Consider the following 15,334-nt stretch of genomic DNA (forward strand, 5'->3'; position numbering starts at 1 on the left):
AGCCGAAGTAAAAGTTTTCTCTTTTTTTGGTTTGATTTAAGGTTTAATTATTTCACCTAACCTTATGTAACTACTTATATACATATACTTACTGTTAATGTGAAACTAATATATAAAGCGTATACTTTTATATTCATTCATTTATTTTATATATACATATATATATATATAGATATATTTAAAAGTAAACAATTTTCAATAAATACATACATGAATACAACTTACATACATACATACATAAATTTGGCATCACATAACACGGTCAGCAATGCTATAGCAGTTTTTGAAGTACAAATATAAATTTGTTTATGTTTAACAATCCAAATATAAATATTTCGATAATTTACTATATAGTCGTTTTCGTTTGCAAAATTCAACAACAATAAAAGTGCGTGATTACTCTTTGCTGTTCGCTTTTATTTCTTGGTAAACTATGTTTTTCAATATAATTAATAATTTATATTGAGCAAAGGTGTACCTCGATTTTTATACATAAGGTTATATCAATAAAAAGGCTTATTAGAGGATTCTGGGTATTTAATCGTGTATAATAAAGGTCCTAATTTACTTCAATAATACATTTGGTTTCAATTCTAATACACAACATGACAATACATTTGAGACAAATACATGTACATGTGTACATATGGCTTTTAATAGTACATATGTATATGTGTATGTATGCATACGCGTTTATGTACGACACACACACGTATGTATGTACATATATACCAACATGAATATGTATGTAAGTGCGTGAACAATGTAATATGCTTTAATATACCTTTTTATTTTACGGAAGTTGGTTGTTTTCTTGTGCGTTGCTTTTATTTTTCACTCGTCGCAATATTTTCTTTTTGCCCCATACTGCACCCCCGACCCATAACATACTTGCTTCCGCGGGAATCGTTGAACTTTTTAGGAGTGAGTATGATTAGGTGAATCTTTGAGAACAATGCCATAAGTTAACCTTACAATTCAGATGGATGGCGGATTCACAATTGACCATATTTAAATCAGGAAAGGTAAACGGTATAGCGGTGTATATGAAATGAATGATTGCGAAAGGAACTACGCGGTCACATAATATTCACGTTGGCGTTTTTGACATTTTTCACGTGCAATATAACACAACGCAATGGTTATGAGAATTGCAATTGTTACCCCCATTCCTATGCTAACCCACATTATCTCCTCGTTGATGCCCACGTACGAGCGCCCTTGAAATAAATTCAAATTAAATGGAATTTTTAGTAAGAAAATATTTATGGAATTGACATAATAATACGAATTTATCACTTACCGTTGTAATAATGATTGGAATAGCCAGCTTTCCCGGCTACCCTGCCTGCTGGCATTTTGATGGTAATATATAAGAAAAGCAAAACTTTTTTAAATACAATTAAATTCTATTGTCCAAAGGACTTGAGTAAACTTGTGTAAGGTATTTTCTAGGTACTATAAATGCTTTTTCAATGGAGATAAGTTACTGTAATATTAAAATGTCCAGGCGTAGATTGGAGAATCACCAATTTAAGGATCATACAATTTAATTGCCATGGTGTTTGTGCTAAAAAGAAAGGAAATTTAGTTATTGATAACGGTACACAGAAAAATTAATTTTTTGTTAATATATGTAAGCTACATAGTAGAAATCTTTTAAAAATTCCATTTTCAAATTTTATTATTTATTGTTGTGGATTATTTATGTATATCTGATTTTGAGCTTCCATGCATGATAATAACCTTTCGAGCTGATATTATTTTTTTTAAATTCCATTACGACAACTAAAACGCTCGCTAAAAAACGATTAACATCGATTGCAACTATGACATTGATAACGCAATGCCTCACATCGCTATCTAATTCACAGCTGTTTTTATTTTCCTTCCCATTGGCTTCTGCTATCACAGCATTTGTCGTATTTCTAGTGATAAATATTAGTTTTATTTTTATTGGTTTCTTTTATTTTATATACAAATTGTGTAAAATTTGCATTTATTTTTAGTGTATAAATGAAAGTTAGCAAATAGATTAATTCCTTAAGTGCAAATGAAAATGTGCGATGGATCGGAGGAATGTTGCAGTGAGTAATGCGAAAGGTTCCTGCTTTTGTTTGCTTGTTAACTAAATTATATTTAAATTGGAGTCTTAAAAACAAACTAGTGAAGTGTGAAAGCTATTGGTTATACATATATTTGAATATGTTATTGAAATAACCATTGATTGGCTGATGTATAATGCTTATTAGAATTTTATTTGCTTGCGTTTTAGCGGCTTATTTGCATAAAAGCAGACATATTTGTACATACGAAGAGAACTCAACTCGCGAATGACAATTGTTTCGTTCGTGAACAAGCGGGAAGTGACAAAAGATTGCACAAACCATAAATCATTAAATATTTTCCCGCGTATTCGTAAATAGCAGTTATTCGCTGATATTTGTTATAAATGTGTATTAGTTTTGTTCACATATTATTTTTTATTACTTTCTGATATAATCGGAGGACTGAACATTACCAGCCTACTATAAAATAAAACAACTCATTTTAACTGGAGACAAATACCTTCTTTTTAATAACCCAAAATCAAATTAAAGTTAGGTAAATATTCCTTATTAGCTTTCGACATATTAATTCACCGAAGAGCACGTCCGATTCTATAAAATATTCCAGAGTTAACTTTTTTCATATATGTACATATGTACATATTTACTCATTGTTAGTGATGGATGCATGCTTATAATGCAATTCCTAATTTAGTGATAAGGTTAAGCTTTCTATTCGATTATATGTAATGTTTCACATATATACTTTTATACGTGTTAATGAAATCAATCAAACAATGAAATCTTAAAATTATAGTTGCACTTCCTAAGCAAAGAAAGAAATATATCCAAAGCTTCCGATAAACAATGTATTATGTATATTAAACCATAAGTTTGCGCCGTATTGCAATATTTGCATTGCTTAAAAAGCATTAGAAAGATTAAGAGGTTTATTACGTGTGCGCTATAAATTCAATATTTTCAAACCATTATGCAATATTTTACCATTGAAGACAAGCTGGAAGCGGAAGCGATACACTCCAACGAACAGCTATTATCCTTCGAATTGCGAAGTAAAGACATACAATGGGCGAGCTATGTAACTCCTTTGGCGGCTCGCATTTCGCCAATATATCTACAAAGACAATATCAATTGATGAGTAATTACAGAGAACCAATTGGAAACCACAATAGACGCGAAGTTCTAGTCTGTCACGATATGATGGGAAATTATCTGGAAGATCGGTATATAACATAAACTTTGGAATATAAAAATTTTATTTATAGTTTCTATTCTGCAGACATTACCACTCATCTAAGAAGTATGATGACTACCGTTTTTACCATTGGGCCGGAATCGACTACTTCTGTTACTTTAGTCATAATTATATCACAATACCGCCATGTGGATGGTTAAACGCCGCGCACAAACATGGGGTACGAGTTTTGGGTAAGTATTGGAATATATCGTATTATTAAGTTATACATTCAAAATATTTCTGTTAAAAGGTCAGTTAATTTGAAAAAAATATAATTATTTGACTCACAGGCACATTTATTACCGAAAGTGGGCACTCAAACTTGTTAAACGAAGTGCTGCAGTCAAAGGAAATGGTAGATAAGATTGTCGAAGCAATGGTGAAATTGTGTAAGCATTATTGCTTCGAAGGTTGGCTGGTTAATGTCGAATGCAAAGTTAAATTAGAAGATATGGAAAACCTTTAGTGAGTATGAAAACCAATAACATTTCCAATTGGATATCAAAACCGCAATAATTTCAGCTACCTCGTAGAACGCTTACGCTCAACTGTGGAAAGTGAAGTGGAACGCGGTGTGGTGTTCTGGTATGACAGCATCATTGATACCGGTGACCTGAGATGGCAAAATGAAATTAATGCAAAAAATGTGCGTTTTTTTCGTGCCGCGCATGGCATGCTAATCAATTATACATGGAATGATAGAAGTCTAGAGATGACAACGGAAATTTGTGAGCGCTCACAAGCTCAATGCCAGCGTGCCTTTTTTGGCATCGATGTCTTTGGACGTGGTCAAGTTGCCAAGTTTCAGTGTAAACAAACCTTGGCACGCATTGTGAATCAACGATTTTCAACGGGCATATTTGCACCGGCCTGGACATATGAAACACTACAAATGTTTGGGTACAATATAAAACAACCGTTGGGAGATGACAGCGTAAATGATGCTTTCTTGCGCCGCAATGAAAAATTTTGGTGCTCTTTATGGGAACATTTGGCTACACATCCCTACCATATATTACCGTTTTATTCTGATTTTTGTTTGGGTTCAGGAAAAAGTACATATGTAAATGGTCGCGCAAAGAGTAGTGTGAGCGGCAGTGGTGGCGGTGATGGTGAACAGTTTTTTAATTTATCACGCTGTTCGCTACAGCCATCAGTACCGCTATATCAGCTTGCTGAGCGCTTCTATTCCGACGCTTTCAATGGCGGCTCGTGCCTCCGAATATTACAGTATAATAATAGTTTCCGTGTGTTTGTTGCCGATTTCAAACTACAAAGTGGTGGACTTGTTTTTGCCTACGCTTATAAGCTACAACCAAGGGATGGCGAATTCGACTGCATTTTGCGTTTTTGTACGAGAAATAATGCACGCGATTGTTATCTTTTCTTGGGTGATTATTACGATACAACGAATTTGCAAAAAGGACGCTGCTACGTCTCACCATTAAAGCCGAAATATTATAATCTATTGCATAGCAATAAGTTAGATACACCAAAAATTCCCAAAGAAATTTCGCTGCCTGAAAATATGGCAAATGGGTGGCGCGTACGTTATTATGTGGTGGCTTTTGATGGCGCCATTCAAGTGAAGGATATTGGTCTGCTGTATCGTCGAAGTGCAGAAGCAACAGACACTGCCTACTTAGGTGCGGTCTACCTGAATGAGTGTGATGTGAATACGCTTGACTTCCCACAAGATAGCAATATTGCATTGATACAAATTTATGGAGAGGATTTGCTTAATTAACTTTTGAAGATAAGGTCCAACAGTAGTCAAAAGTCAGTAAAATTTTGCTCTTTTTGGCTTTTGATTAGTATTTTTTTCCAAATATATATACACATTTATATGATTATGTAAACAAATTTTATACAGTTTTTTTACAATTTTAACTATTAAAGCTTAAACAAAAATGAATTTGTACTCTACTGTAATTTGTTTGGAACAAAAAATAAGATTGCTTATCGCAAAATCTTGCATTGAGATTTTACACTTAAGCATTAGTAGTACATAATTGATATTAGAGTGCGCAATTTTGTAATTCTCTTTCCAATAATTGATTTTTGAGTTTAAAAGATCTAGACCAAATGTACATACATATATGTATGCCTTCACAGGTACATTTCCTATAGCATTGAAATGTATAAAAAGATCTTTAACTTGAATTTGATAGATTGATTGTTGTTGTTGTTGTTGTTGTTGTAACGGGTACCTAATCCCAGTTATGATGATAAGGATTAGATAAGTTGTCGTCGACGTCATCCAACGGTAGGCCCAGAAAACATGCCGTTTCGACGGGGTCGGATCACAAGAGAAGCATGAGTAGGGTTAGCAGGGCGTGCAAAGAGGTGACCAGTGTCATGCGGAAGCTGGAGATATATTAGATATGTCAGGGTCTATTCTGGATAAGTAGAAGTTTAATCTGCTACAGTATCCAGAACGAAGCTGCCTTGATCGGTTCGATTTGGGCGAAAATTTGGTCAATTTTTGTGCAGATAATTTTCAAATAGAGAAGTTCTTACAATCACTTGATTTTGATCACACTGATCAGATAGGTATCCGCTGGAGGCTCTATACGTCTGAAGCTTTCTTCTAGATGTTACAAACTTAATATATCCTGTTCTTATAAATAAATATCGAAATTAGTGAATGCAGTCACTATACGAGTGTGAGCTCGTACGATTCTCTCTCATGCCACCACCCCCTGCCACATTGAAAGACCAAAAACTTTTCAATTTAACACTTTGCCTTCTTTCCTTTTCAATTACTCATTTGCCTGTTCTTGCTTTAGCGCTGCCAACACCCGCATAGTATTCAGTAAGAATTTGTAAAAAAGGCTTTATCGACATAGTCTCATACAAACATGTGTAGGTAAGAGGTTAGTCTGTGTATGTCAGCTTGCATTACCTCTCAAAAACACAAGTTCTTAAGTTGACTTGTTGAGAATACGTCTTTGTTTTCCTTAATGCATAGCCACGCACACTTTTCTGATTTTATGTGACAACATGCTCTTTGGATATAAAATGGGCTTATGGGTATCTAGTATATTGCTACACAAAACATGTATACATATGTATATATAAAGATTCATTACAAAGAAATCCACACTTATATAAATATATGTATGTATGTGTTTAATAATGTCCCAGTGGTGTAATGTTTTGGAATTCTAAATTCAAAATGGGTGTGTATATCAACGCATGACCGCTTTGAAGGAGGTTAGATTTGGATAAGTGTACAGACATACTATATGTATGCATCTAAATGATATTCGATTTTTATTCTAAAAGAGACGTTTCTGCCCGTTCACACGACAGTCGGGTCTACGTAGCCGGATTTTTTTCCGGCCAACAATAGTCAACTCGGCATAATTCTGCTGTCACAAGAACAACAACACAGTTTCTGCGCTGTAAATCGTTGCTAAGGAGAATTTTTGTTCAACACCCGAAAGAGTAGGCTTAAGCAACACTATGATCTGAGCAAGGTGAGACCCTATAAAGTATATATATATGTACATATTTAAATAATCAACGTTACGAACTGGTGGGAATCGATTAAAATTAAGCGCTCCTATGGAAAACTGGTTCAAATGTTCAGATCGCACTACTACAGCATATAGTGAACCAACAAATTGACCAATCAAATAAAGTTCTAGTATGGAATCTTTTGTATTTGTGGAAGATAACGTTTTTTCTTGCTTTTGTTATTATTCCTTTGAAAATTGAAGTTCGTTCTTCAGGGAGGAGATAGATCACTGTTTCAGAAGCTCAACGCAGCGATATACTAAGTGTATACTTCCCACAGTCAAGCTTCAAAGTGTTAGGGTAGAGGAATGGCAAATGTTGATACTAATTTTATGAGCTGCACATACTCTATGTACATACATATGTACATATGTGGGTATGTAAATATTTATATGACTTCTTAACGAACCGAATCGATAGCACGCGCATCCACGGCTCCAACGGCTCTAAGAACAATTCACATACATACACACATACATATATTAGCAGCGGTGGATGTCAAGTATCAAACAAACACAAGAGTTTGTTTGTTAACACTAAAGTTAGGTCAAATACACTTTGCGAATTGGCGATGCAGCAAATCACTTGGCAGTGATACTTGCACGAATGAATATTTATGTACATACATAAGTGTGTGTGTGTGTGTTAGTGTTTATGAGTATATGAAAGTACTTAGATACATGTATGTATATAGTATGCGTGGAAATGTGTGGAAATAGGCCACCAACTTATTGTGCTCTGACACATTTTATTAGATCATGAGCACATACCCACATACATGCATATTTACATATATACATATATACATATAGGCATATTATAAATATGTATGTAGATATACAGAAACACTTTAAATAAACTCCATCCTTTTAATAGTTTTATGAGAAAACCTCAATACGATGAAGCCTAAAAACATTTACAAACTTCTTTTATAAAATATACAGTTAATTGGTTCAACTGCATCCGTTTTTAAACACAAATTCGAGTACCACCTTAAAATCTGTTTGTATGAATATATGTGCACATGTGTGATACATGCATTTATTTATGAAATAACATATTTTAATTGCACTCACTTTTTAATAAATTTCCGCTGCGTTTGTTACGCTTTGAAAGCTGTTTATTTTACAATATTGAATATGTATATTTTACCCGTAATTATATTTGCTTTTTAGTGACAATTTAACATTGGATTGCATTAACAACTAAGTACGAACTATTTTATGCGCTAGCCAAGCAACGTACATAAATCATTCGCTTTATATGTACAGCATTTGAGCCGAATTTGTCCCGCTTTTAGGCAGCCAAGCCCCAAAAAGCACTGAATGCCTTGCTTCGCGTGAGAGAGTACAACGAAAGCACATTATCCACTCCCATGGAGATAATAAACTCAACTGATGCTGTATTGCGGCATGCTGGTGGCACAAACTTTTCCATACAAATTCTCTGTTGTCGTTGATGCTGCTGCTGGTGTTAACATTTTTTGGGGTAGTTCGGCATTTCTTGGGCTAAAGCGTTGGGTTTGGCCTGCTAAATCGTTTACATGGTTTACATGCCCTTAACATGTGGAGTAGTCTTCTGTTACGTTTAAGAAAATATTTTCAAACTTGAAAAATAATACAATATACATATATAATATGCTTGCAACATTTTCAATGGCTTTAACACACAAACAGTTAGAGCGTAAAATTCCATAGTATAACTTCACAAATAAAAAGTTTCGATGCAAGAACTAGATTTTGATGAACCAGTTTGTATGGTAGCTCTAAGCTATAGTGGTCCGTTCTGAACAATTTTGCCAAATTTCGTCCAGCTATCTTGTCAAATAAAAAGTTTTCTATACAAGAACATTATTTTCATCCTTCAGTTTGTATGGCAGTTATATGCTATAGTGGTCCGATGGTACGACTCTAACAAATGAGCAGCTCCTTAGAGAGAAAAGAACGTGTGAAAAATTTCAAAACGATATCTCAACAACTCAGCGACTAGTTCCATTCTCAGATACTCTAAAATTCACTTAACCTAATATCTGTAAGGAGCAAGTGAAATGAAGTGGTCCTTTACGTTATGGCTCGTGATGTCAACCGTTCTAAACATTTAAAGCAGTCTAAAACAGCCGGCGTCATCGCACTCGCGCTTCAGTGCTGCTCTTACTGACATACTCTTGCACACCCCATCAAGTGTAAGCTGAAATGGAATAGTAAATGCGTGAGCGTAGCACTATTCTTTTATTTTTACAGGAGTGCTTAGTTTATTGTTTTTGTTTTGGCATTCACGCAACCATAATTTTATCCCATGTTTCCTGCGTCAGCGACAAAATACGCTCCAAATTCACATGCTCCAGTTAAAATGAGAGCCGTGGGCATAGAAGCTTTTTTACATGGCTGCCGCTTCTTTATATTTTTAACTGTTATAGAAACTTATTAAAAGCTCTAGCAAAAAAGAACAAACGTTAACACTTTTCGACTGCTGTCAACGTAGTTTTTGAATTTTTCGCACATAACTTTGTTGTTTTATGCTAAATAATGATTATTTAGTTTATTATGATTATATGTATACTGTAAACTGTATGAACAAATTTTCTAAAAAAAATTTTGTGTTTTTTGAACCCAGAAAACTGCGGATGTATGGGGACTTTTGTCCGCCACTGTATCTATGTGCCAACATGCTACATATGTACGTATACGTACAGAGATATTTAGACCCGCACACTATGATAAACCATGATTTGCAACTTTCATGCTCTCACAAACAAATTATCGCCAAGTGCTCATGCAAGAAAAATCTAACGCCAAAATTTGGTGGAGATAAAAATGCCTCACTTGAGCATTTATTAAATTAATATAATTCCAAACAATTTTTTTTGTAAGGTTTTGAGCTTTGTTGCTTAGCAACAATAGTTCTGACGGACTCCATTAATTGATATACCTCCTGAAAAAGGCAATATTTCACTTGCGTGCACTTAATAATACTTAGGCCTGATCCCATTGCAAAATTACTGAAGATATCGAAAAAATCTGACATGCCCTGATATGTGACAAAACTCATTTTAATAGTGGTTCGACCGTAATAGGAAGCTACATATCTTTGCTGTAGGTGGTTTTGTGTCGAATATTCAGGTCGGGGCATCTCAGTGGAAATTAAGTAGCATCTCTTCCCGATCACAGGGTGGTTGCTGCCGAAAAGTGAATCGGTTCAGACTTTCTGTCCTCCAGCTCCCATTGAACAAATATAATGGTTTACACACTACATATATTAGCGGTATATACATATGTTTTAAATAAAAAGTATGGAAAAAAGGGGGAAACATATTTGCTGACGTGATACAGCCATTAAAAAAAAACAAACGAAATATATGTTCATATATATAAATATGTACATTATATAATATAAAGCACTTCCTTATATGTTCATATGTATTTAAACCTAACTTAGTTGTCACTTACACTTTTACAAAATACTGTGTCAAAGGTCTGCACCTTTTTATCAGTTGTTTCTCGATATTGATCGACTATGCTACCAACCAGCAGTTCTAATCCAATAACATATACAATACTTATTCTATCGTGGGCGGCAATACTTCGAAGAAAAAATAATAAAAAGATAATATTTTGATAAGAATATTTCTATAAATAAAATAATTATCGGTTTGCTATCTATGCATTTGGATGTACTTATGTTTGTAGGTATCTGAAATGAAATGAGTGCAAAATTCAAGTGCATAATTTACTTGATACTTCTAACAGGCAGCAAATATTTAGCGGTTTTTTTATAATCTTTCAACTTTGCAAGGATTATAGCCAGGGAAGTACCTTGATGTACATGAGGCTCGTTAGTCATATGGAGTCTAGGGCGAGTTTTCATCCAATTTTATTCATTCTAGGCACAAATGTGCACCGTTAAAAGTAAAAAACGCTCTCTCAATTTGATAACTCACATATTGGCTGACGTATGAGGTATGAAGTCACCAGGAAGTTCGAAAATCTACATATTAGTGATATGGGGCTAAAGGAGTTATTGACCCAATTTATAACACACAGACATACTACTGTCTGAATTTCAATGTACATATCTCTTACATATTAACCAATATTTTCAAATAAAAATCAATTATAAGCACTGGATTCACATATTCAGTACCTAGGAACTTGAATAGTTTTGCTTCGATTTGGACCGTTTTAAGTCATAAACTTTCACACCTCAAAAGCACTAGACAGAGCCAAGAGAGGACTGATATATTAATTGATTCTTGATTTGAAGTGGGTGTTCTCAGTCACCCATTTTCACAGGCCCATCGTACAATTTTTATCCCGGCTCCTTAAAAAATCCCTCATACCATTTCGGGGATAAAATTTAATATCTCTAGCGTATTTCGTAATTGATTTATTGCGCTTTTGGTAATTTTTAACAGTACCGTGATATAAGAAGTGGGCGGGGCCAACATCCGAAATCATCCATTTTTACTCTGTCGGTAGAAGTTCTTATAATATTTGCGCTTTGATATAAAAAGTGGGTGGGGTTAACACCTAAAATAAATATTTGTATGTATGTATATTTTTGGCTTAGCCAATTTCTTATTTTTAGTAGTTTATGAGATATGTACAATAAACTTATTAGATAGTGGAGACACGACCACGACCGCGCTTTGATATAAAAAGTGGAATGGGGTTAACACCTAAAATAAATATTTGTATGTATGTATATTTTTGGCTTAGCCAATTTCTTATTTTTAGTAGTTTATGAGATATGTACAATAAACTTATTAGATAGTGGAGACACGACCACTTTTTTTAAATTTAGTACCCACAGCATAGTCTGTAGGAACATACATATTTCAAGAGTATAAATCTTCAATAAATGGAATCAACTTTAGTTATACATACTTGCATATGTAGGAATATATTAATATGATTACTCATTTAACAACTTTGATATCAATAAGAACAAAGACTTTAATACGGGGAATTACAAAATTTTTATTAACGCTATCAACATGCCTACATACATATATGTATGTATCTGCCTACACCTCTGTAAAAATTACGGAACTGCTACTAGTCATCTGTTAAACAGTAGTGGACCAGTTGCTGCCTCTATATGAGAAATGTTAGAAAAGTGAAATTATTTGTTTTTCCGAATGGCTAATTAATATTCAATATGAAAGTACGAATATCATCGTGAATACGAAAACATATCTGATAAATTTTAAGTAATTGATTAAACAAAAGTCCAAACATTTTCGATTCTCGTTCAGATTACAAATATTTATATGTATATATATATGTATATATGTGTGTATACATGTGTATATTTATAAATAATAATTTATTGTTCTAGTAGCTTATATTTAACAAGAAAAGTGATCTCAAAAGTATGAAAAGAACGAGTAGAGATTTCAGAGGATATACGAAGCTAGTTCCCTGCACGTCCTTCAGGAAGAGTTGGAATATTATGAAGATATTATGAATAATTGGAATATCTGGTCTTGGACTTTGTTAAGTGATCAATAATTTTTTTTATGAATTTTAGTTGTTGTTAGAGTACTCCCTAGACCATGTGGAGTAGGTTTATGATGAACGTCTGGAATACTCGCCAATTTGCACGTACCTATACATACTTATGTATGTATGTTGATATTTTTATTGCACATATGGGACATGAAAGCATTCGTATGTATGTAGTGGTCTGTCTCTCTTTTTCATACAAATTAACTTCACAGCGCTGCGTATAAATAGCTAATATACAATAGATTTTGCTAGTCAGTTGAAACTCGTTGCCGCGTAAATATTTCAGCTGTTTATTTCCTGGTTGAAAAAAAAAAAATAATAATTAAAATAAAAATGGGTAAAATTGTATTGTATGGTTTAGAAGCCAGTTCACCAGTCCGTGGTGTATTATTGACACTGAACGCATTGGATTTACCATATGAATTTATAGATGTCGATTTGTTTGCTAAAGCCAATAAATCGGAGGAATTTCTGAAAATTAATCCAGCCGGTACAGTACCGGCTTTATTGGATGATGGTCAGGCGATTTTGGATTCACATGCTATTATCGCATACTTAGCAAGCAAATATGGCAAAGATGATTCACTCTATCCTAAAGATCTGGTGAAACGCTCGGTTGTCGATCACCGCTTATACTTTGAGGCCAGTATGGCCTTTGAGCGTGCCCTACGCGGAACAACAAAACCTATTATCTTCGACAATGAAACTAATGTGCCACAGCAAAAAATCGACAATATAGCTGAAGTTTATGGTATAGTGAACAAATTCCTACAGGATCATCCTTATGTTGCCGGCGACAACTTGACCATTGCGGATTTATCACTGATATCATCGATTTCCTCATTGCATGCTTATTTAGATAGCGATGCCACTAAGTATCCCAATTTGGTTGCATGGATTAAGCGTTTGGAGCAGTTACCTTACTATGAGAAAGCGAACGGCAACGGAGCTAAGCAGTTAATCGAATTGATTAAGTCGAAGAATATAACCATCGTACCTTAATCTGGAATATACATACATACATATGTATGTGTGTTCTTTAATCGGCTTTGTTTTGTAAAAGTGTTTTCAATACTACAGTTATATGTATATGTATGTATGTACAATATATGTTATATATCTATTTGTAATGTAAACATCACGACTAAAAATATAAACTTTCTTGCAAATAAATATTTAATAGAAAACTAAAAAATATAACAGCAGAGCTTTGCTAGATGACAATATATTTATTTGTATTTGTAGCGACTAGAAGAGAGAAAATACTAAAACAGGTTCTATGGGAGCGTATTGTTTTCGACACCGTGAGATCTAATATATAATATACACTGGTGGTCATATTTGTAGGAAGACTCCTATTTATTTTGAAACGTTGGTTTATTTCTTAATTAAAACCGACATAATTTTTAAACGGAGGTTATTACATGTATTATCTTCTTATTTGATTATAGATTTATTGATTGATTTAAGATAAAATGGTTTCAAAGCAACGTACGGCATGCAATGAATCATAGCAATTAATTAAGGTCTTTTTTAAAAATTAATATTGACAAATACATTTTTTTTTTCAAAAAATACTATTTTAAGTTAGTATTTAGTCAGATAACCGTTATATTCAAGTACAACTTTGTTTTTTCATGACAGACTACCAACTAAAGCATCACTCAGTTGATATGTTCTGATATTTTTCCTCATTTTAGAATAATTAGTCAAAATTTTTGTTTGCTTTCTTACTAAGTTTTCGATGTTTTCGAATTGTTTAAATCCGAAATCTGCCAAGCCAATCCAAAAACATCAATTTCACTGCATACAGTGTCGTCCGTTTTTTATACTCTTGCAACATGTTGCTACAGAGTATTATAGTTTTGTTCGCCCAACGGTTGTATATGATGTTACCATGATCAGACTGTCCGTGCAAGCTGTATTTTGAGTAAAAATTAAGATACCTTGTTGAATCTTGGTTCATATGTTCTTTGGCAAAAAAAAGTGAGGCGGAATTCGCAGATGGGCGTAATCATACCACTGCCAAGCCCACAAAACGCCATTAACATTTAGAACTATAATTTGGCACAGGGGATCGCAGTAGCAAAGGGCATCTGTGGCCTAAAAATTTTGAAAAAGTTGGCTTAGCTCCGCTCTCTATTTAGTTTAGTGTGCAAATCTTTTTTCCTCATATAACGGTACAGTTAGAAACTTCTAAAATTTTTACACCCCTAATGGCGTGGTACTTCCCGGTTGACTTTACTCTATATGATTATTGAATGTATATGAGTTACTACATATGTATGTATATGGAACCCAAGGACATTTTTTTATTATGTCACATGTTAATAGTACATGGTCTTGGCAAAAATAGATAAAATCGGGTCTATACTACCCTGGCATTGATTCCTGCAAGTTGCAAGAGTATAAAATGTTCGGGTGCACCCGAACTTAGCTTAGAAAAAAACTCGTGCAGCATAACAACGCCCAAATTCACCGCTAACGTCATTTATCTTTATATACATACTAGCTGACCCCGCGCCGTTGTCCTGAGTGAAATTATGTGTTTTGAAATGAAAAAAAGTTGAAATTATATTGTGTCGAAAATTATTTATTTTCGATTTTTCTACATTTTTTTTAATGTAGCGCAGCTTAATAAACAATTTTTTGATTTCTGTTCTGGTGCGTAAATATACAGAGAAGATGGGTTTCCAACTCGTCAACACGCCAAGCATAGCATTTCCCGATTTCCTTGTGTCCTCTTGATTGTCAACGCAAAGGCAATTTTCCCTGGAAATTGAATACGTTTGAACTGAAATGGCTGTCCCTTGTATTCGATAACTGCGTCATAATCAGTCGGGTTCCATTACACAGTTTCGGCGCATGAAGATTGTGAAATATAATAATGACAGATCCAACTTTAAGACGCAAATGATGCTGGGGCATACCAAGCCTCTCCAAAGTATTTGTAAATTCCACTCGATAATTTACGGTTTCGTCTTCCTTGTCAAGACGA

The 15,334-nt window shown here is 34.0% G+C and overlaps 4 protein-coding genes across 5 annotated transcripts in view; 2 read left to right on the forward strand and 2 right to left on the reverse strand.

Annotated features, from left to right (window-relative positions):
• LOC126756915 (protein immune deficiency) overlaps nucleotides 1-15,334 on the reverse strand; it is a 243,375-nt gene that overhangs the window by 211,901 nt on the left and 16,140 nt on the right. The window lies entirely within an intron of this gene.
• Nucleotides 397-8,378, reverse strand: LOC126756946 (uncharacterized). The gene is made up of 3 exons (XM_050470456.1): nucleotides 7,906-8,378; nucleotides 1,304-1,570; nucleotides 397-1,220 (listed from the first exon to the last, which is right to left on the reverse strand). Exons 2-3 carry the CDS (start codon nucleotides 1,356-1,358, stop codon nucleotides 1,072-1,074), a joined length of 204 nt encoding a protein of 67 aa, XP_050326413.1. The 5' UTR covers nucleotides 1,359-1,570; nucleotides 7,906-8,378; the 3' UTR covers nucleotides 397-1,071.
• LOC126756889 (cytosolic endo-beta-N-acetylglucosaminidase) lies at nucleotides 1,899-5,222 on the forward strand. 2 transcript variants are annotated; one of them, XM_050470382.1, is made up of 5 exons: nucleotides 1,899-2,103; nucleotides 3,062-3,293; nucleotides 3,350-3,498; nucleotides 3,598-3,772; nucleotides 3,830-5,222. In XM_050470382.1, the coding sequence occupies exons 1-5, from the start codon at nucleotides 2,067-2,069 to the stop codon at nucleotides 5,052-5,054; spliced, it is 1,818 nt and encodes a 605-aa protein (XP_050326339.1). In that variant the 5' UTR covers nucleotides 1,899-2,066; the 3' UTR covers nucleotides 5,055-5,222. The 2 variants fall into 2 exon arrangements, with proteins under 2 accessions (XP_050326339.1, XP_050326340.1); XM_050470383.1 differs by having other exon boundaries at nucleotides 1,899-2,087.
• Nucleotides 12,570-13,564, forward strand: LOC126756928 (glutathione S-transferase 1-like). The gene has a single exon (XM_050470430.1). It carries the CDS (start codon nucleotides 12,670-12,672, stop codon nucleotides 13,336-13,338), a length of 669 nt encoding a protein of 222 aa, XP_050326387.1. The 5' UTR covers nucleotides 12,570-12,669; the 3' UTR covers nucleotides 13,339-13,564.

Source organism: Bactrocera neohumeralis, chromosome 4 (assembly GCF_024586455.1).
Source record: "Bactrocera neohumeralis isolate Rockhampton chromosome 4, APGP_CSIRO_Bneo_wtdbg2-racon-allhic-juicebox.fasta_v2, whole genome shotgun sequence".
Lineage (NCBI taxonomy): Eukaryota > Metazoa > Arthropoda > Insecta > Diptera > Tephritidae > Bactrocera > Bactrocera neohumeralis.